The 22,500-nt window shown below is 41.1% G+C and overlaps 1 protein-coding gene and 1 long non-coding RNA gene across 4 annotated transcripts in view; one reads left to right on the top strand and one right to left on the bottom strand.

Moving 5' to 3' along the window:
* LOC115215554 (mitochondrial glutamate carrier 1-like) overlaps positions 1-22,500 on the bottom strand; it is a 75,165-nt gene that overhangs the window by 21,437 nt on the left and 31,228 nt on the right. For all 3 annotated transcript variants that reach the window (XM_036506106.1, XM_029784752.2, XM_029784751.2), the window contains exon 3: positions 5,477-5,611. In XM_036506106.1, the coding sequence (XP_036361999.1) occupies positions 5,477-5,611 (135 nt within the window). The remainder of the gene's footprint in view (positions 1-5,476; positions 5,612-22,500) is intronic.
* Positions 12,134-17,550, top strand: LOC118764907. Its single transcript, XR_005000745.1, has 3 exons — positions 12,134-12,145; positions 12,348-12,349; positions 17,471-17,550. It is a non-coding gene; the product is annotated as an uncharacterized LOC118764907 (long non-coding RNA).

Here is a 22,500-nt window from a genome sequence, read left to right as displayed (position 1 = left end):
ATCCAGACGTGGCCGTAGCCAGTACCGCATTGACTGGCCTCCATGCCGGTGGCACGTAAAAAACACCATCCGAGTGTGGCCGTTCACCAGCCTCGTCTGGCACCTGTGTCGGTGGCACATAAAATCACCCACTACACTCTCGGAGTGGTTGGCGTTAGGAGGGGCATCCAGCTGTAGAAACACTGCCAGATCTGACTGGCCTGGTGCAGCCTTCGGGCTTCCCAGACCCCAGTTGAACCGTCCAACCCATGCTAGCATGGAAAGCGGACGTTAAACGATGATGATGATGTTACACAGTGGGATTGAACCCAGGACTATATGACTGCAAAGCAAACTTCTTAACGATTTGGCTACAGTATGTCTATATATATACATATGCACACTCACTCACACACTTACTTCAAAGGTCATGATTAATCTACTTTTGAGATTGCAGTCAGTTTGTTGATTTGCTTGGTTGTCACGTAAAGAAAAGCTGGGGCAATAAAGGGGACATATTTTTAAAGTACTTTATGAAAAGTATGTTAGAAACAGTCTGTTATTTTGTCACTTATCAATGCTTTGATAATGTATAACTTCAACAGAAAAGTCACACCACCTATTCCAAGTTTATCTTGAATTATTGACAAAAAAGAATAAAATTACAGTAACAAGTCTGTACCATGACTACCACTGCCATCTCATTGCCACTACCACCATCTTATTCTTCACTTTTCCATGCTGGCATGGGTCAAATGAGGCTTATTGAGGCTGTTTTTATTCTGTTGGTTATTCTTCTTGTTGCTAACCCTCACTTGTTCTCAAGTAAGCCACTATTTGCTCTAGGGCCTTAAAAAGCTCAATGGCTGGGCATGTTTTGATGGCCAATGGTATACAAAGACATCATTGCATAGACTGCAGTACTGTTTTGCCCACAGTGTGCAAACAATGGCAAAACACAAACACATACATCCAAGCAAACACACACACACACACACACACATGAAGGGCTTCATACAGTTCTCATCTAGCAGATCTACTCAAGGCAAATGTTTAGCTCAAAGTGATAGAAAAAGATACCAGACCACAGAGCCAAGCAATGGGAATGAACCTCAAACCATGTGACTGCAAAGTGATCTTCTTATCCTCACAGCATTATGTAATATGTTTATCCGCAAATGTATATGTTCATATATATATATATATATATATATATAGGGAGAGTTTACGAAAAAAACAAAAGATGAAGACAGGTGGTGTACAAAACAAACAGATGTATTAGTATAACACTCAGGAATAGAGAGTCTACGCTCTTCTACAGAAAGGGACACAGAAAGAAACAAGGAGAGAAAAAAAAGAGAGAAAAAAGGAGAGAAAAAAAGAGAGAAAAAAGGGGAGAAAAAAGAGAGAAAAATGGAGAGAAAAAAACAAGGAGAGAAAAAAGGAGATACAGAAAACAAAAGACAAAGGCAGTTGTAGGGACAACAAGCAGGTGTATTAGTTTAACGCTCAGGAAGAATGGAAAAGTTTTTTACATTTTGAGCCTATGCTCTTCGACAGAAAGGATTAAGAGGAAAAAAAGGAGAGAGAATGAAAAAAATGGAGAGTGATAAAAAATGTGTAGGGATTAATGGTTCAACATAAAGAACTGGCAGGAAGGAAGAGGCAAAATGAAAAGGAAATAATAATAGTGACCCAGCCAAACAAATTTGCTCAAGCATGTGTGTATATGAGAATGGTGTGAGTGTGTACGTATGAATAGGGGTGAGTGCATGAGTATGTAGGTGTGGGCAAGCTGAAAATTATGTGGGCCTGCGTGTGTGTAAGTGACCTAGTGCATACGTTATGTCGAGTGATATAGGTTTCGTATACTTTTATGTATGTGTGCATATGGATATGTGAAGATATGCGTGCAGTTATTGTGTATGTGCAAACGCATTAGTCTGGATGTGTGTGTGTATGTGTACAAGTAACATAGTGTATATGTTGAGTGGAGTGATGTGTATTTGTGTGTATGTATAGTTGATGTGTGCATATTTAGGTGGTGTGTGTCTGTGGCCATATAGTGTGTATGTGTATCGTGTATGTTTGTGGGTGAAAGTTGTCTGTCTATGCATGTTGCGTGTGTGTATTGTCTGTGTTCAAGCATTATGTACTTATTGGAGTGAATGCTATGTTATGGGGGAATGTATAGAGGTGTGAGATGGGATGGGGGTGGCAAGAGATAGGGGTTAGTAGGTGGGATAGGGGAGGGGAGGAAGATAGAGGTGAGGGGAGGTAGAATAGGGGTGAAAGGATGTGATGTGAGGGGAGGTTGGGGTTGGCAGATAGTGGGTGCTAGTGTGTATGGAGTGGGGATGCATGTGGGTGTCTGGGTGTGGTGTATACTGAATTGAACAGTGTGTAGGGGTGCTCGTATAGTGGTATGTGTGGTGATGCTATTAAAGAGTGTGTGTGGGTGCTGAGAGGTGTTGGGTGCAAGTGTGTGTGTGGAGAGGGAAGGTGTTTGTGGGTGTGTGAAGTGAGTAATGAGTTGAACAGGGTGTATGGGTGTTTGTATAGTGGTGTGTGCATGGTGAGGGTACCGAGGTAGGTGGTGTGCAGGTGTGTAGGAACCTGTGTGGGGTTGGGGTCAAATGAAGAGGGGTAGCAAGTTGAGCCCATAAGGCACAAAAGAAGAAGATTAATTCTTGTTCACAGTGAAGGCAAGAGTCGGGGTGGCCCCTGTGCAGAGACAGTCCAAACACAGACAGATGCTGTAGCAAATGACCAGTAGAGTGGAAGTGGCGCAAGACTGGGGTGTCACTGGCATAGATGGAGGAACTGGGAGTAGGAGATGGAGAGCTTGGTGTGGGTAGGGTGGGAGGAGGAGAAGATAAGGTAGGAGTGTGAGTCTGTGTGTTTATAGTGGATGGAGGTGGTGAGAGTGGAGTGAGTATGCTGACAAAAATGTCGAGAAATTCAATGGAAGAGTCAGAGATACACACACACGTGTGTGTGTATATGTTCATAAATACATGTCCATATATGTGTATTAAATTTTCTTTTTCATTCCATTTCATTTTAATTCATAAACTGTGTACTGTATCTGTATATCCCAGGACCACCATGCCTATGTGCCTATATCTGGGCAGGTGTCTTCTACTATAGCCTAAAGTCAATAAATACTTTGCAAGTGGAATTGTATCATCATCATCATCATCATCAACAACATCGTTTAACATCCGTTTTCCTTGCTGGCATGGATTGGACGGTTTTACTGAGGTCTGGCAAGCCAGGAAGTCACACCAGGCTCCAATCTGATCTGGCAATGTTTCTACAGTTGGATGCCCTTTATTATCATCAACCACTCCAAGAGTGTAATGGATGCTTTTTACATGCCACTGGCACAGGAGCCAGTCAGGCAGGTCTGACATTGATCACATTTGGATGGTGCTTTTTATGTGCCACCGGCATAGGGTACTGGTATCGGCCACGTTTAGATGGTACTTTTTACGTGCCACTGGCACGGGAGCCAGTCAGGGGACACTGGCATTGACCACATTCAGATGATGCATCTTACATGCCACTGGAATGGGAGCCAGTCAAGGAGCACTGGCTACAGCTATGATTTTGGTTATGGTTTTACTTGACTCAACAGGTCTTCTCAAGCATATCATATCACCCAACACATCAGGGGTATTCTTAAATGGGCCGAACAGGCAACACTGGCATCGGCCATGGTCGCAATCTCACTTTAGTTGCTGGGTCTTCTCAATCACAGCATAAGACCAAAGGTCTTGGTCTTATGTCATTACCTCTGTGAGGCCCAATGCTCAAAGGTCATGCTTCACTACCTCACCTCATCCAATGTCTTCCTGGGTCTACCTCTTCCACAGATTCCTTCCACAGTTAGGAAGTGGCACTTCCTCATACTGCTGTCCTCATCCATATGTATCACATAACCATACCAGCACAGTCATCTCTCTTTCACACCACATTTGATGCTTCTTATGCCCAACTTTTCTTTCAGGGTGCTTACACTCTGTCGTATCTGCACACTGACATTACACATCCAGTGGATCATACTACCTTCCTTTCTTTCAAGCCTACGCATGTCATCAGCAGTCATGGCCCATGTTTCACTGCTATGTAGTATGGCAGTTCGCACACATGCATCATACAGTCTACCTTTTATCCTGAGCGAGAGGCCCTTAGTTGCCAGCAGAGTTCCCTGAACTATGCCCAGGCTATCCTTATTCTATCATCTACACTCTCAGAGCACCCACCCCCACTACAGACTTTGTTGCCTAGGTAGTGGAAGCCATTAACTACTTCTAGCTTTTCCCCCTGCATCCATTTGCCATGTTTGAGATCACAATGAGGCTTGTGATGGCAAACTGTAAATAAGGAAGCTATCAACTACTTCTAGTTTCTGGCATGTGATGGGATCTGTTTTCTGAGCATCTGCGGTGTTTACAGCCCCTGTGCATCTGCCACAAATGAAAGCTATCTTCTTGGTTAATCTTCCTTTGATGTTGCTGCACTTCTTATGCATCCATAGCTTACACTGGGTACATCTTATGGAGTTTCTACCTACACCTTTTCTACAGATTGAGCAGGGCCACCCACTTGAAGGGGTTTGTGATGTGTTCACCTTCCTACTTACTAGGACTTTGGTTTTTGAAATTGACTTTTAGGCCCTTTGATTCTAAACCTTGCTTCCACACCCGAAATTTCTTCTCTAGTTCTGGTAGTGATTCTGCTATGAGAGCCAGGTCATCAGCATAGAACAGCTCCCAGGGGCAACTTGTCTTGCATTCCTCTGTTATTGCCTGGAGGTCTACGATGAATAAGAGGGGGCTGAGGGCTGATCCTTGGTGGACCACTACTTCTCCCCAGTATTCTTCACTGTACTCATTGCCAACCCTAACCTTACTAACAGCATCTCTGTACATGGTCTATACAGCCCTTATTAATCATTCTTCCTAATCTCTCTTTCTCTTAGCCTTCGTTTCTCCTAAATTCTTCATGGAATTTTGCTAAGCTAAACCTCTCCTTCCCTCATTGTTCTGAAATCCCCTTGTACCATCTCTGCAAATTAAACCTTGCTTCCGGTTGTAGCATATCTATAAAAACACTTCACTCACGTGCTCCCTTCTGTTTCTGTTCCCATGCAATTCCTTCTAACGTAGCTGGTCCCAGACGCCAAATAATGCACCGCTAAGTTAAAATACGTAGTTATAGGTATTTATATTCTGAGTTCAAATCCGTCTGAGAAAAAAGTTTTGTTTTTCATGACTTTCATTCCTTGTGGGGTGTATAAAATATAATACCAGCAAAGTACTGGGTATATTTAGTAGCCCTATAAAGTATCTAATATGTGTATGGAGTTCTAGAAAAAGGGAGAAGAATAATGCTAACTACTGTTTTGTTTCTATAGTTATTAATCAATCTTTTATAGCCAACACACATCACCAAAGTAAAATATACCATTATAAAATAAAGCTAAACTTACAAACTCTTGTAATAAAGTTGACCATTTGGACCAGGCTGTTGGTTCTGCAATCGAGTTTTGACCAGATCAATGGGGAAAACACATGCGACCCCAACAATACCAGCAATGGCACCATTGATAATCTTTGGTACTAATCTGAAATAAAAATTGAAAAAAAAGCTAGTTTATAATCCATTACATGCAACAGAAACTGTATTAGATTAAAACAGCCATTTATGTATCATACTTAATATAAACATATCATATAAAGTAAATTTACTGCAGTATTTGTTTGCAGATAATATCTCTTGTTCTGTTTAAAAATACAATACATATTGAAGGTAGAAGAAAACTGTCCCAGTAGTGGCTGGTGAAAATGTCAGATGTGCATTTCTGTGTCATTGGGTATTGTCAGTAGCATGTACTCACAGCCACCCACATGCTAAGACAATATGTATCACCAACAAAATATAGGAAAACAGTGAATGAACATTCATTGCTGTTGCGAGCAGCCAACAAGGAATAAATAGTTAAGCTCAGATTGACAGTATTACTATATTTCATTAATTTGTTATGAAATTAAGAGAAGGTTTTGACCTTTGACATGTAGGGACTATGTAAAGAAAGGAGAAAATATAGAAAAGGTTAATTCACAGTTGAACAAACATTTTTCAATCAGTATTTTCATTAATGTTTGTTTTTAGTTTTTTTTTTTGGCTTATTTGGATGTTATGTAAGAACCCTGATAGTGAGGTTACAGCACCAGATGATGACTTTCTAAGATCCAAACAGACTATGTCAACACTTGAATGAATATCTTAAAAAATACAAATTCTAGTAAGCCGAGAGTTCTTTTCCGAAATGTGGTTTCATTGTTTCCTAACCAAGATTATTTGGAAGGAATGAAGGGACAAATGAATAAAGAAAGAAAAATACATCCATACATACATCAATTAACGAACAAATAAAAACGTGAGTTATGTAATCACCTTCATTACTTTACAGATGACCAATATTTCAATATTACATCATCTTTGGTCTGCTGGTCATGAATCCATCAGTGGTGAAGCTAGTGTATCTACTACCCGAAGCAGCTCCTGAGTGTGAACCCCCACTGGGTCTCTAAGCGTAAACAAAATTATACTGCAGACCTGAAAGTGCTGCTACCATAAGAACACTGCCTGGGGGTGGACATCACCATTCAGCTATGCTACTGCCATTCATGTGCATGAGCAACTGCTAAAAATGTTTTCTTAAAGGTCAATAAAGTACAACCCAGCTCAGCTATATTGATCAGTTGGGAAATAACTGAGATGATCAATAATTTATCTCCATTGTTATTTTCCTTTTGTGAAAAGTTAAAAATAGGAATTGCTAGATTAACCAAAATTATTAACCATTTCACAAAATAAGCATGAAGCTTCTTACAAAACTTTTAAAACTAGGAACATGTCCCGTTTTACAACACTTTTCATAGTAATCAGAATAATGATATTTGCTTGACAAAGATTTTGAAATCAGACCATGGACCCTCAGGTGGGACTACACCCTACTTTTCCTGTCTTTTCTACCACTATCATCATCATCATCATCGTTTAACGTCCGTTTTCCATGCTAGCATGGGTTGGACAGTTCAACCAGGGTCTGGGAAGCCAGGAGGCTCCACCAGGCTCCAGTCTGATCTGGCACTGTTTCTACAACTGGATGTCCTTCCTAACGCCAACCACTCCATGAGTGTAGTCGGTGCTTTTTACGTGCCACCGGCACAGGTGCCAGGGGAGGCTGATAGTGGCCACGGTTATTTCTATTTTCAATAAGCTATATGCCACCTCTACTTAGGTCCACACTTTGCATTCCACTATCCATAATCTGCCTCACTCAAAAGCCTTTTTGAAATATTACATATGGGTTTTCATTTTATTATATTTACCCTGTAGAAATCCTTCAAGTCACTAACATGTTTTTTTTTTTTCAATTGCACCTTACTTGAAACAATTTTAATCCTTCCATGTCTACCTTTAATCTCAGTGGTCTATAAGATCTAAAAAAAATGTTCCACATGCTTGGATACATTATCTAAATCAGTATCATTATTTTAATAATCATTACACACTTCAATGATTTGGATAATTTCTACTCATTTTGATCCTTTCATCTTGGAACCCAACAGCCTGTTGTTTGACCTAATTATTTCATTCCAGGTGTTCTTTGAAAAGAAATCACTGATTGAAGTGAAAAATTGCTCAATTCCGGTTTGATGTAGACACTGAAAAATTTAAGCAACCTTATTTATTAGTATCAAATACCTATAATGAATCCTGCTGGAACAATTTTTCTTTTAATAGAGCTAGGTATCTAACTTATTAATACTCAAAAGTGAAGCAGGAGTAAAAACTTGTTAAATCAAGTAAAAACCGACAAAAAGGATGTACTTTATTGACAAGCACAACACAAGGAAAATACTTTTACATCCATTCATCATCATCATCATCATCATTTATTGTCCACTTTCCATGCTAGCATGGGTTGGACGGTTTGACTGAGGGCTGGCGAACCAAATGGCTGCACCAGGCTCCAATCTTAATCTGGCAGAGTTTCTACAGCTGGATGCCCTTCCTAACACCAACCACTCCGAGAGTGTAGTGGGTGCTTTTTACATGCCACTGGCACAGAAGCCAGTTAGTCGCTCTGGCAACTATCACGCTCAGATGGTGCTCTTAGCACCCTACTAGCATGGGGCACAAGTGCCAGTAAGGCGAATGGTGCCTTTTATGTGCCACTGGCATGGAAGCTGGTTAGCCGCTCTGTCAACGATCATGCTCGTATGGTGCTCGTGCCTGTCATCAAATTTCACTTTGATTTTGATATCTCTTGCCTCAACAGGTCTTCACAAGCAGAGTTTAGCGTCCAAAGAAGGAAAAGGTATGCATAAGCGGGCTGGTTACGCTCCTGGCATCCATTATTTCAAGTAAGAAAGTTGTAATGTTTGTCATTATAAATCCTGTCATTAAAATTAGAATGTCAATTGGAAAGGTAACATAAAAAATATAAACTAAAATAAATCTGGATGAACGACTATTTTTTTCACATTAATTCATACTAATTAACAAATTTCAGACAGTTAACTGACACAGTTGAATACTATGCTGGGAACTTTAACCAATGCAGTATCTCATTGTTCTGAGTTCAAATCCTGCTGAGGTTGTCTTTTTTTTTTATTATTAAGGTTAATTAAGTAAAATGACTAATATAAAAAGGTTAATTCAATCAACTTCATCTCATCTCCACTACAAGATTTGGACTTGTGTTTAGCCAAAAGTTATCACCAATCTGATGGCGAAGGTAAAGAGGAATATAAGACAAGATTCCAGTAAACTGGTCAGTTTAAATTCTTTGTGAAAATCGTTGTTAAAGTATCCCACTTGCCTTTGGTCACTAATGACCTTGTGAAAACTTACAAGCTTTTTATTTTCCTACTCTTGTTAATCTCAGCAAAAGAAATCCATTGTTGTCACTGCCAGTCATCATCAACATCATTTGTGCATCTACTTTTCCATGCTTGCAGGGTTCAGACAAGACTTTGCTGGAGCAAAATTTTCTACAGCTAGATGCACTTCCCTATTCCCAAACAAAGTAACAATTTCCTCAGTCTATCAAACAACAATCAGCAGAGACCTGCTTTCACAGAGGCCTGTAAACAAGTAATACCATTTGTATGAACAGTGATGCATTTGTTTACAATCAGTATGCACAGGTCAAGGAAACGAGAGTACACATATGGCAAGCTTCTTCCAGTTTCTGCCTCTCAAATTTCACACACAAGAAATTGGTCAGCCTGCAGCTATTACAGAGGACACCAACCGACAGCATCCAGGCAGTGGAATTGAACCTCTATCATGTGGTCCTGCAGAGAACTTTTTAACCATATAACCATGTCTGTGTCTAATATATTTAACTAACTGGCTCTGTGCTGTCAAAATTGACGGCTAATTGTAGTATTTTATATATAAAAAAGGCACAACATAAGGTACATAACAATCACAGACACAAATATTCACATACTTCCCTTGTACATGCACAGACATTTACTCACACAGAGTTGAAACGCTGTTTGATTTTCTTTTCAGTGTTGAATGTTCACCGTCCCACTTCCATTGCACACACACACATCCACATGATACCCTTTTACATACACATACATATACTCATGCAGAGTCGAAACATTGTTTGATTTGTTTTCACCGTAGAACTTCCATCATCCCACTACCAAGTTTGCCATCACCCCTTCCTTCCTTATTCATCCATCACCCCTTCCATTCTCATTCATATGTTGTGACAGAGAAATACACAAGAGTATTATTATAGTAGATATTTAACACCATAAAAACAATGCAGAGACTAACTGCCTTAACTATGTTTCTCCTCCTATGTAGGTAACTATAAACTGAAACCTAAGTTCCGATTGGTTTCTATGGTGTTAAAGGGATAAGAAACAACCTCTTCCAGTGGTGAGATGTTAGTCTAGTTGCTGCTGACATTGGTAAATTATCACATTATATCTAACCATGTGGCAGGGGCTGATTAGCACTGGAAATTCTCAACTTTTGGGGCTAGTGAACACATGTTATTCTTAAACAGGGAGTTTAAATATGATTTGCAATATCTGTGTACTCAAACTATATTTAATGATGAATAAATTTGAAACGTGGGGTGATATCCTGGAAAAGAGGATTTAGATAAAATTTACTTCCATTTTTATTTCAATATACACTGAAATTTATTTTGGATAATTAAACACATAGCAATGTGATTAAATAGTAACAAAAAAGTTATTTTATTTTAAAATGGAAACAGAAACTAAACATTATATTTAGTAATGAATGCTGAGAGTCAAAGAACTCAAACAGACATAGAATTCATTTTAAAGTAGAGACCTATCCAGAAATATAAACTACTTTAAGTGCTGGAAAGTATCTACAGAAATGATACACACATACACATTGTATATTATTATCATCATTTTTATGTTACGCATGCACACAGTAAGCTGGTTCTCAAATTCCGTCAACCAAGTTTACTCACGAGGTACTAGTAAGCCTGAGGCTAGAGGAGTAAATGACACTTATTTAAAGTGTTATGTACAGAGACTGAAACTAATGTTATGTACAATGTAAGTATGTACCTAGCTATCTATATAGATATAGCTTCATACTTTGTGTATTTATATTGTATTATAGAATGTACTTGTGAAGGCGCATGGCTCAGTGGTTAGAGTGTCGAGCTTACAATTGTGAGGTTGTGAGCTCGAATCCCAGACTGGGCTGTGTGTTGTGTTCTTGAGCAAGACACTTTATTTCACGTTGCTCCAGTTCACTCAGCTGTAGAAATGAGTTGCGACGTCACAGGTGCCAAGCTATATCGGCCCCTTTGCTTTTCCCTTGGATAACACTGGTGGTGTGGAGAAGGGAGGCCGGTATGCATGGGTGACTGCTGGTCTTCCATAAACAACCTTGTCCGGATTTGTGCCTGGGAGGGTAACTTTCTAGGTGCAATCCTATGGTCTGTGTCGTGACCGAAGGGGGTCTCACTATATAATGTACTAGAACCTTCCCTGAGTAATGAAAAACCTTCATGCCAAATTTGGTACAGATTGATCCAGCAGTTTGGCCATGCACCGAGGAAACACGCACACAGTGAATTTTATGATACATCAGATGATGTGACTAAAAGAGTTGGCGTGCACAAGTGTAGCCAGAGTGAGTGCCATTCGGGAAGCCCATCAAGTTGCTTTCCCTGGGCCCCCACAAGGGATACATATAGCCCACAGCAGACCTAAAAGTGGTGCCTCCCCATAAAAGTGCCACCTGGGGCTGACCACCTCCTCTGCTCCACTCTAGCTATGCTAGAGTGGGGCAGAACACTCGGGAACAGCATCTAATTGCAAATCACTACATCTGCACACTCCATGGAAAAGTGGACATAATGATGGCAATGATGATGATAGATGAACATGAAATGTTGTAAAATAATAATGTTTAAGAAAGCTACGACAGTTGACGTATAGAATTAAAATTTAAGTTGACCTCTTTTCTAGCACTTCACTATCACACTCATCTCATGTGATTAACTCGTGCTATCACAATCAATTCGTGCATGATAAGAAGCATTTCGCAAACAAATTTTGTTGCATTTAGATTACTACAATGATTTTAACAACAATGATAACAAGTACCATATTACACCAAATCTGCAACTAACATCACAAACACACAGCCTGTTGCTGTTACTCAAAAGTTAGGCTACTGGCCTGACTGGACCCCTTTCACTTACAAAGTTACAATTCCTAAACCTCACTTCAAAATTCTTGCATTGTAATGGCTTTCTTAAACTCTCATACATACAGATATATGGCTATGTGGTAAGAAGTTTGCTTCACAACCAAGTGGTTTGGGGTTCAGTTCCACTATATGACACTTTGGGCAGCTGTCTTCTACCATAGCTCTGGGCTGAGTGAAGCCTGTTGTATGTATGTGTTCTCTTTCTCTTTTTAATTTGGAATAAATTTTGACTAAGTCACCTGCTTGGCAGCAAAGTAGTGAAGGAAAGCACCTTGTTTTGCTCATCAGCTTTTAAACCATAACCTTAAGAAAGTCTTGCAGATTTTTACAGTCCCGGATATCATGATCATTTGTAGGGTGTGTGTGTGTGTGTGCATGCGTGCATGTATATGCATGTGTATATATATATATATATATATATGTGAGTGCGGAAGTGTGAGTATGTTTGTGTCTCCTTGCTTTCGCATCATGTGACAGGTGTAAATAATTGTCACCATCATACAAGCAGAGTCCTTCATTTCCAACCTTCTGTGAAAACATGTCTGGTCATGTAGAAGTATTACGTTACTTGAAAATGAGAATTGGTGATAGGAAGGGTAAGAAGTGCATTTGGCTATAGAAAAACCACCTCAACAAGTTCTATCAGATCCATGCAAGCATGGAAAAGCAGTTGTTAGAACAATTATGATGATATATATGTATATATAACATCATCATCATCATCGTTTAACGTCCGCTTTCCATGCTAGCATGGGTTGGACGGTTCAACTGGGGTCTGGGAAGCCCGAAGGCTTCATCAGGCCCAGTCAGATCTGGCAGTGTTTCTACAGCTGGATGCCCTTCCTAACGCCAACCACTCCGTGAGTGTAGTGGGTGCTTTTTATGTGCCACCAACACAGGTGCCAGACGAGGCTGGCGAACGGCCACGCTCGGATGGTGTTTTTTATGTGCCACTGACACAGGTGCCAGATGAGGCTGGTGAACGGCCGCACTCGGATGGTGTTTTTTATGTGCCACTGACACAGGTGCCAGATGAGGCTGGTGAACGGCCGCACTCGGATGGTGTTTTTTATGTGCCACCGACACAGGTGCCAGATGAGGCTGGCGAACGGCCACGCTCGGATGGTGTTTTTTTACGTGCCACCGGCACGGAGGCCAGGCGATCTGGCACGGCCACGATCAGATGGTGTTTGTTACGTGCCACCAGCACGGAGGCCAGTCGATGCGGTACTGGCTACGGCCACGTTCGGATGGTTTTCTCATGTGCCACCGGCACTGGTACCACAAAACTACAAATTCCATTGATGTTCATCGATTTTGATTTGATTTGATTTTCACTTGCCTCAACAGGTCTTCACAAGTAGAGTTATGTGTCCCAAGAAGGAAGGTATGCACAGGTGGACTGACTACATCCCAGGTAGGGGCCATGGGTTATGGCCTCATGTGTCCTTCCAAAGGTCTCAGTCTCTGGTCATTTCCTCGGTGAGACCTAAAGCGCGAAGGTCGTTCTTCACCGCCTCGTCCCAGGTTTTCCTGGGTCTACCTCTTCCACAGGTTCCCTCAACCGCTAGGGTGTGGCACTTTTTCACACAACTATCTTCATTCATTCTTACTACGTGTCCATACCAGCGTAGATGCCTCTCTTGCACACCACATCTGATGCTTCTTAGGTCCAACTTTTCTCTCAAGGCACTTACACTCTGTCGGGTATGAACACTGACATTACACATCCAACAGAGCATACTGGCTTCATTTCTTGCGAGCTTACGCATATCCTCAGCAGTCATGGCCCATGTTTCACTGCCATGTAGCATGGCTGTTCGCACACATGCGTCATACAGTCTGCCTTTTACTCTGAGCGAGAGGCCTTTTGTCACTAGCAGAGGTAAGAGCTCTCTGAACTTTGCCCAGGCTATTCTTACTCTAGCAGTTACACTTTTGGCACACCCACCCCTGCTACTGACTTGGTCACCTAGGTAACGGAAACTATCAACTATTTCTAGTTTTTCTCCCTGGAATGTGGCGAAAGATGGTCTCTGCGCATTTTCAGTCTTTATTGAACCAGAGCATCTGCCACATACAAAAACTATCTTCCTAGTTAGCCTTCCTTTGACATTGCTGCACCTCTTATGTGTCCATAGATTACACTTGGTGCATCTTATAGAGTTCCTACCTACGCCTTTTCCACAGATCGAGCAGGGCCATCTACCTGAAGGCGTTTGAGATTTGTCTACCTTCCTACTTATTAGGACTTTGGTTTTAGCTAGATTGACTCTAAGACCCTTCGATTCTAATCCTTGCTTCCACGCCTGAAACTTCTCCTCCAGTTCTGATAGTGATTCAGCAATTAGAGCAAGGTCATCAGCATAGAGGAGCTCCCAGGAGCATCCTCTCTTGAATTCCTCCGTTATTGCCTGGAGGACTATGATAAATAGGAGGGGGCTGAGGACTGTGCCTTGGTGGACCCCAACCTCCACCCGGAATTCTTCACTGTAGTCGTTGCCAACCCTCACCTTACTAACAGCATCCCTGTACATGGCACGCACAGCTCTCACTAACCATTCATCTATCTCTAGTTTCCTCATTGACCACCAGATAAGGGATCGGGGGACCCTGTCAAAGGCTTTCTCCAAGTCAACGAAAGCCAGGTACAGAGTTTTATCTTTAGCTAGGTATTTCTCCTGCAGCTGTCTCACTAGAAATATGGCATCAGTGGTGCTTTTCCCTGGCACGAAACCAAACTGCATCTCGTCTAGGTTGACTCTCTCTCTAATCAGTTGGGCTATGCCCCTTTCCGTAACCTTCATTACCTGATCCAACAGCTTTATACCTCTGTAATTACTTGTATCTAGGGCGTCACCTTTACCTTTGTAGCAGTTGACTATTATGCTACTACACCAGTCATTGGGTATGACTCCTTCGTGTATCACCTGGTTAACTATATGGGTGACTAGGCTATAGCCAACACTGCTAGATATTTTGAGCATCTCAGCAGTAATTCCTGATGGGCCTGGGGCTTTCCCTGTCTTCATGCTTCCAATTGCCTTAACTACCATGGAACTGTCAACTCGGATAGCTGGTCCCTCTATTGGGTCGACATTCGGCAGACTCTCTTTATCCCATTCATTCTCTTTGTTGAGCAACCTTTCATAGTGGCATCTCCAAACCTCTCTCTTTGCATCCTCATTTAGCGCAAGTGAACCATCATCCATGCGAACACATTTCTCTCCTACCACATCACGATTCTCTCTCACACACTGTCTTGCAACACGAAACACCTCAAGTCTTTGGTCCTCACGGCGCAGAACATTGGCAAATTTTTTCTTATCTGCTTCCCCTCTAGCTAAATATACCTGTCTCCTAGCTTCTCTTTTCGCAGTCTGATACAATTCCCTACTACTGCCTTTCCTCCAGTCCTTCCAAGCCTGTCTCTTTTCTCAAATAGCCCTGTCTACAACACTGTTCCACCACCACGTTACCCTGGGACGAGATGGGACTTTGCTCCATCCACAGATCTGGTCAGTGGCTCTCAGCAGATTGTCCCGTAGAAACCTCCAGTTGGCTTCCACATTATGTGATGCTATATCCCCTTCTATTTCGTCGAAAGCTTCGAGTAGAACTTCTCTAAATCTCCGTCCATTTACAGGATCTTTAAGTTTCCAGACTCTTCTCCTTCGAGCTGGTCTTCTTCTGGGCAGCCATTTGGCCCTGATCCTGAAGTCGCTAACTACTAATCTATGTTGAGGAGTATATTCCTTGCCTGGGAAGGTTTTGGCATTTCTAAGTAGCTCTCTTTCCCTCTTTCTGGTGAGGATGTAGTTGATCTGGCTAGTGTGTCTGCCAGAGCGGTAGGTGACTAGGTGAGAGGTGGGTTTCCTGAAGCTGGTATTGCAAATCATAAGGTCATTTGCATCGCAGAACTCCAGCAGCCTGGTTCCCTCCTCATTGTGAGAACCAAAACCGTAGTCCCCGTGTATGCCATGGAAGCCCCTGCCATGCAGTCTAACATGTCCATTGAAGTCACCTGCCACAAAGAGAAGGTCAATGTCATTTGTCAACGAGGTAGTCTGTAATAGGGTGTCATAGAATCGGTCTTTCTGTCCTTCTGGTAGCCCTGGCTGAGGGGCATATGCCGAGATATTGGTTGCTGACCTATGATAAAGCACTAGTCTAATCTTAAGTATTCTAAAGAAGGTTTGAAAATGCAATTTTAAAAGATGTTTATTATATATATATATATATATATATATATATAATATATAACAGGAGCAAAATATATAGAAATAGGCCAGATTGCTATATATATGTATATACAAACATCAAATAACTCTTCCAAGGTCAATAAAATAAAGTACTAGTCAAGTATGCTTACACTGGAGGCCTTTGTGTCCACAGGTAACATAATTACAATATTTTTGCTGATGTAATTAACATATTTTAAATAGCTCCTTTTTCTCTCCTGGTTTAATTTGTGTTTGTGGCAAGGGACAATATAACAAAATGATTCTTTGATGGTGGATGTTTGTTTTCTTGTTTCCAAATCATCAAGCAATCTATGAAATATGTTAGGAGGCAGCATTTTGAAAAGAAACTCTACAAAGCTTTAATTGTGTCAACTCTTGTTGTGTCAAGTGGTTGGGGAAATAATAGGTGTTTTCACAAGTGATATTCCCCACTCCTGACAGCATTAACCAGCTAATTTCTAAGTGATCTTTGAACTTGCTAGAAATAATAGTCAAATACCTCCCAGATTACACTACAATTTTAAAAAAGGGGACATTTTGAATCGGAAAATGTAATCCTACACACAATCATCATCATCATCATCGTCATTTAACATCCGTTTTCCATGCTGGCATGGGTTGGACAGTTTCACAGGAGCTGGCCAGCTGAAGAGCTTTGCAGGCACCATGCCTATTTTGGCCTGGTTTCTATGGCTAGATCCCTTTCCTAATGCCAATCACTTTACAGAGTGTACTGGGTGCTTTTACGTAGCACCAGCATGGATGTGTTTATGTGGCACTGGTATGGGTGCAATTTACATGGCACCAGCACCCATGAACCCGCAAAATTAGGAACGCTCAGCTGGAGAGGATGTAGGGAACGTGCCTGTATGCAAGGATAACCTTCATTTTACTTTGTTTGACAGGTCTTTTCAAGTACAGCAAACTACCAAGAGTCTTCGCCCCGTTATCCCCTCTGTGTGACCCAATGTCTGAAGATCCTTTCTCACCACTGCAACTTGTGTTTCCTGAGTCTATCCCTTCCACATGTTCCCTTAGCAATTAGAGATCGGCACCTCTTGATGCAACCATCTCCATTCATACGCATTACATAACTGTACCGGCAGTCTTCTCTCTTGCACACGTCTGATGCCAGTTTTTTCCTCAAACCATTTACACTGCTGTATATGCACGCTGACATTACCCATCCTGCAGAGCATGCTGACTTCATTTCTTTCAAGCCTTTGCATATCCTCAGTTGTCACAGCCCATGTTTTACTGCCATGTGGAATAGCTGTTCATAAACAAGCATCATACAATCTGCCTTTCACTCTGAAGGAGAGGCCTTTGTTACTAACAAAGGTAGTAGCTCTCTGAACTTTGCCCAGCCTATTCTTGTTCTAGCAGTTATGCTTTTGGAACAACCTTCACTGCTACTAAACTGGTCACCTAAGTAATGGAAACTGTCTACTACTTCTAAGGATCCCCACTGACATTTGAGGGAGCCAGTTTTTTGTTCATTCCAGGTGTTTAAATGTCCCTGCACATCTGCCACAAATAAAGGCTACTTTCTCTGTTAGTTTCCCAGTGATACCACTGCACCTCTTATGTGTCCATAGCTTGCACTGAGTACATTGTACGAAGTTTCTACTGACACTTTTTCTACATATTGAGCAGGGTCGTCTACTTGAAGGGAAATGTGATTTGTCAGTTTTCCTATTTATCAAGACTTTGGTCTTTGCTAAATTAACTTTAAGGCCCTTTGATTCCAATCCTTGCTTCCATACCTGAAATTTCTTCTCTAGTTCTGGCAGTGATTCAGCAATAAGACCAAGGTCATCAGTGTAGAGGAGCTCCCAAAGGCAGCCAGTTTTAAATTCCTGTTATAGTTTGGAGAACTATGATAAGCAAGAGGGTGCTAAAAACCAATCCCTGTTCACTCCTACTTGTACATTAAATTCTTTGCTATATTAAAAAAAACCCAGAAAAGAAAAAGAAATAAGGCAGGATGTTCATGAGTAGAATGTCTGATTGTAGGTCTGCTTGAAGGCTGACCATGAGCTAATGAGGTCATCTTTGTACAGTATCCTGATCAGCTGGAAATAGATAAGTTTCTCTCAAATCACGTCTTATCATCTTGAAAAAAAAGGGAAGGACATAAGACTACTTAACTGGCTTTTGAGGTTGATAAATACAACATCAGTCCCGCACTAAGATTCTTCTTTCTTTCTTCTGGTTCTTCTGTCTATCTCTGAAAGCAATTTGCTTTGTTCAGGCCTGAATAGGGATGGATACCACCAGGTTCTAAAATGCCTATACCATATGCAACAATGACATCCCTATGAATTCTTTCAGCAACAGAAGACTTAAGGGAAATACATGACTACTGCCAATTTTATTACCTTGGAGTGAATGAAGGGCAAAGTTAACACATTTTTTATTGATGATTAATGTTGCTGTTTAACTTTAGAAAGGTTAAATAATGGAGAATATAAGTGTCAGACGGTACAGTGTGAAGAATATAGGGGTATACAGATTGGCTGTGATCACTGTAACACAAGGAAGTGTTCAGTCATTAGCTGTGTCTTATACCACAAACCCATAAAATCAGATTGCTTTTGGGAAAACATCTCGAAAATATTTTGGTGGTGGACTTGCCAGATGAGTGATTTGATATGAGATCATGCATGGAAACTAAAATGATTGCAGCATGAAGGCCACATATTAGCCATTCAAAAACATACTAAGGCTGTTAACTTCATTTAAACATTTATTATTTCACGTGACCAGCCTCCCCTGGCACCTATGCTGGTGGCACGTAAAAAGCACCCACTACACTCACGGAGTGGTTGCTGTTAGGAAGAGCATCCAGCTGTAGAAACACTGCCAAATCAGACTGGAGCCTGGTGCAGCCTTCTGGCTTCCCAGACCCTGGTCGAACCATCCAACCCATGCTAGCATGGAAAACGGACGTTAAACGATGATGATGATGATGATGATGATGATTGGTGTCAAAATTTCCATGATGCAAACTGTGACTTGGTCACTGACAAGATTACACGTTAATACTTTAGAAACCTTTTGCAGTTGCACACATAGTTGTGAAATGTTCAGTTAAAGCTTAACACCCACATATCGCATTTCAGTGCCATGTGTTACTTCATTCCTATATACTTACCAACCTCCCTATTTACCAACAGGCTTATAAGCAGGCATGTTCTGTCAGTAAAATATCCAGTGACATGTGGTAGAGCAGTCAGTTTCTTATCATTTGCTTTTGTCTATCTCTATGTCTGTCCAGTTTGTGTCTGTTTTTCTCTCTGCGTCTGCCAATACCTGGCCTTACATTTATTCTTTCTCTCTCACGCCAGTTATCACTCTCTTTCTCTGCTTATCTTTATACTCCACTGCTCTCTTTCTCTCTAAAAGAGTTCTGAGAATATCTATATTATGTAGAGTACAGTGTGAATCAGAAAATCTGAAATACAGTTCTGAGAGCTAAATATTTTTTTAAATCACCCAAACCCCCTTAAACATTTTAAATATAATACATACATCAAAGAGAACCATGTACAGCAGTAGGTCAGGAATGTTTAATTATTAATGATTAATACATAGATAAAGGGGGAAGAAGGCTGTGTAGTTAATTTTTATTTTATTATTTTACACTTTTTCCTTTCTATGTTTTGCTAACCTTGGTTAGTTATTCTAAATATCATTATCACTTTCATTAACATTCATTTTAATTATCAACATCATATTATTAACATTATATAGCAGCAGAAATATCATAGATTGGTGGTGGTGGTGGTAATGGGGCTAATGGTTCAGTCAATAAAGAAATGAAACGGATGCACTACAGTATCTTGTTCAACACTATTCTATTTTAAGTATAATTCCTGCCAAGATTAACTTGGCCTTTTCTTTTATTCATCTGCAGAAAACAATATAAATGACATAAAATTCTGTAACTGATTCGGTTGACTATACTTCTCTTCTCTTGTAAAAAGTGAGTGTTCTGCCAAATATCATTAAAACTAGTATATATATATATATATATATATATATATATATATATATATATATATATGACTATGGTTTCTGGTTGTGGTGCCACCATGCAGATTCCAAAAAGTCAGCAGGAATTTTCTAAAATGTAAACATGGTCTGGAGCCTGGTGTAGCCTCCTGGCATCCTAGACCCCGGTTGAACCGTTCAACCCATGCTAGCATGGAAAACGGATGTTAAACGATGATGGTGATGATATATATATAAATTTAAAATAATAAGGGTGAAAAATTGAATATCAATTTAAAACCAGTGGTCTAGCATATTTAAAAATCTGAAGTTTCAGAAAAATTATGATACATACATCTTTCCACTCCTCTTCTCACAAATACTATCTCCATTTACTCAAGGAGGTTTCTTTTTTCTTTTCTTATCAGGCAACCTCACTTGGGCTGGTGTCACCAAATAAGAAAGAAATAAAAAAAAAAGAAAAGAAAATAAACCCAGTAATGTGGTTGGTGTTAGGAAGGGCATACAGCCACAGAAAACATGTCAAAGCTGATATTGCAGCTCAATGTGGCTGTTCCTGCCAGACCCTCCAACCTATGCAGCTGTGGAAATGATGATGATGATGATGATGATTCTGCTTCTGCTGCTGCTGATGTTTAGGTTTGGTAGAACAAAGACGAGAAACAGAAAAACCAATAGATGAATATATATATATATAGATATATATATATTCAATGGTGGTGCTCCAGCATGGCTGCAGTCAAATAAATGGAAACAACTAAAAGGGATATATATATATACTAGCAGTATCGCCCGGCGTTGCTCAGGTTCGTAAGGGAAATAACTATAAAGCATTTTTAGAGAGTTATAGCCAAAAAATAGCAAAAAAATGATGGTAAATTTTTTTTTAGTTAAAAAAGGTGGAGTTGCGTCCCCTAGACAGTTTGCAGTTTGTGTTTCTAATTCTTGACCCCATGTCGAATTTATCGATTTTTTTCAGAACTGGGGGAACTTTTCAAAATTTTCGCTGCGTTAGTTTTGAATTATGACATTGGGCTATGTGTGTGTCAAGTTTCATCAGAATCGGTTGAAAGCCGTGGTCAGGGTGAGGGTACAACCTGACAGACACACAGAAACACGCACAGACAAACTGCCGTTTATATATAGAGATTATATAAATATCATCATCATCATCGTTTAACGTCCGTTTTCCGCACCAGCACGGGTTGGACGGTTCGACTGGGGTCTGGGAAGCCAGAAGGCTGCACCAGGCTCCAGTCTGATCTGGCAGTGTTTCTACAGCTGGATGCCCTTCCTAACGCCAACCACTCCACGAGTGGAGTGGGTGCTTTTAACGTGCTGCCGGCACGGAAGCCAGCTGGCATCGGCCACGTTTGGACGGTGCTTTTTTTGTGCCACCGGCACAGGTATCACAACTACTATTTCCATTGATATTTGTTTCGATGTTCATGTACATGCACTTGACTCAACAGGTCTCCTCAAGCACAGCGAGATGTTCCGGAATCCAAGGTACTTTGAATGGGCAGGGGCTATGCGGTACTGGTGCCTGAAGCATCCCGGGTCTTTGTAGTCACAGCACATCTCCAGAGATCTCGGTCCTTCGCCATTGCCTCAGTGAGGCCCAATGCCTTGAGGTCATGCTTGACTACCTCATCCCATGTCTTCCTGGGTCTACCTCTCCCCCTGATTCCTTCAACTGTTTGGGAGCGGCACTTCTTCACACATCTCTCCTCATCCATCCGCAGTACATGACCATACCATCGCAAGCGTCGCACTTGCACACTGCATTTGATACTTCTTATGTCGAGCATTTCTCTCAGGGTGCTTACACTCTGTCGCGCATTCACACTGACATTACACATCCAGCGGATCATGCTAGCTCCATTTCTTTCAAGTCTACGCATGTCCTCTGCAGTCACGGCCCATGTTTCACTGCCGTGAAGCATGGCAGTTCGCACACATGCATCATACAATCTACCTTTCACTCTGAATGAGAAAACCCTTTGTCGCCAGTAGGGGTAGGAGCTTTCTAAACTTTGCCCAGGCTATTCGTATTCTAGTGGTGACACTCTCTGAGCATCCACCTCCACTACTAACTTGGTCACCCAGGTAGCGGAAACTATATATATTATATATATATATATATATGGTGCATTGGCCACGTAAAAAGCACCATCTGAATGTGGCCAATGCCAGCGCTGCCTAGACTGGCTTCCATGCCAGTGGCACGTAAAAAGCACTATCCGACATTCGGCAGACTCTCTTTATCCCATTCATTCTCTTTTTTGAGCAACCTTTCATAGTGGCGTCTCCAAACCTCTCTCTTTGCATCCTCATTTACTGCAAGTGAACCATCATCCATGCGAACACATTTCTCTCCTACCACATCACGATTCTCTCTCACACGCTGTCTTGCAACACGAAACACCTCAAGTCTTTGGTCCCA

The sequence above is a fragment of the Octopus sinensis genome, linkage group LG9 (genome assembly GCF_006345805.1).
Source record: "Octopus sinensis linkage group LG9, ASM634580v1, whole genome shotgun sequence".
In the NCBI taxonomy this organism is placed as follows: domain Eukaryota; kingdom Metazoa; phylum Mollusca; class Cephalopoda; order Octopoda; family Octopodidae; genus Octopus; species Octopus sinensis.
This window is presented reverse-complemented; position numbering and strand designations above follow the sequence as displayed.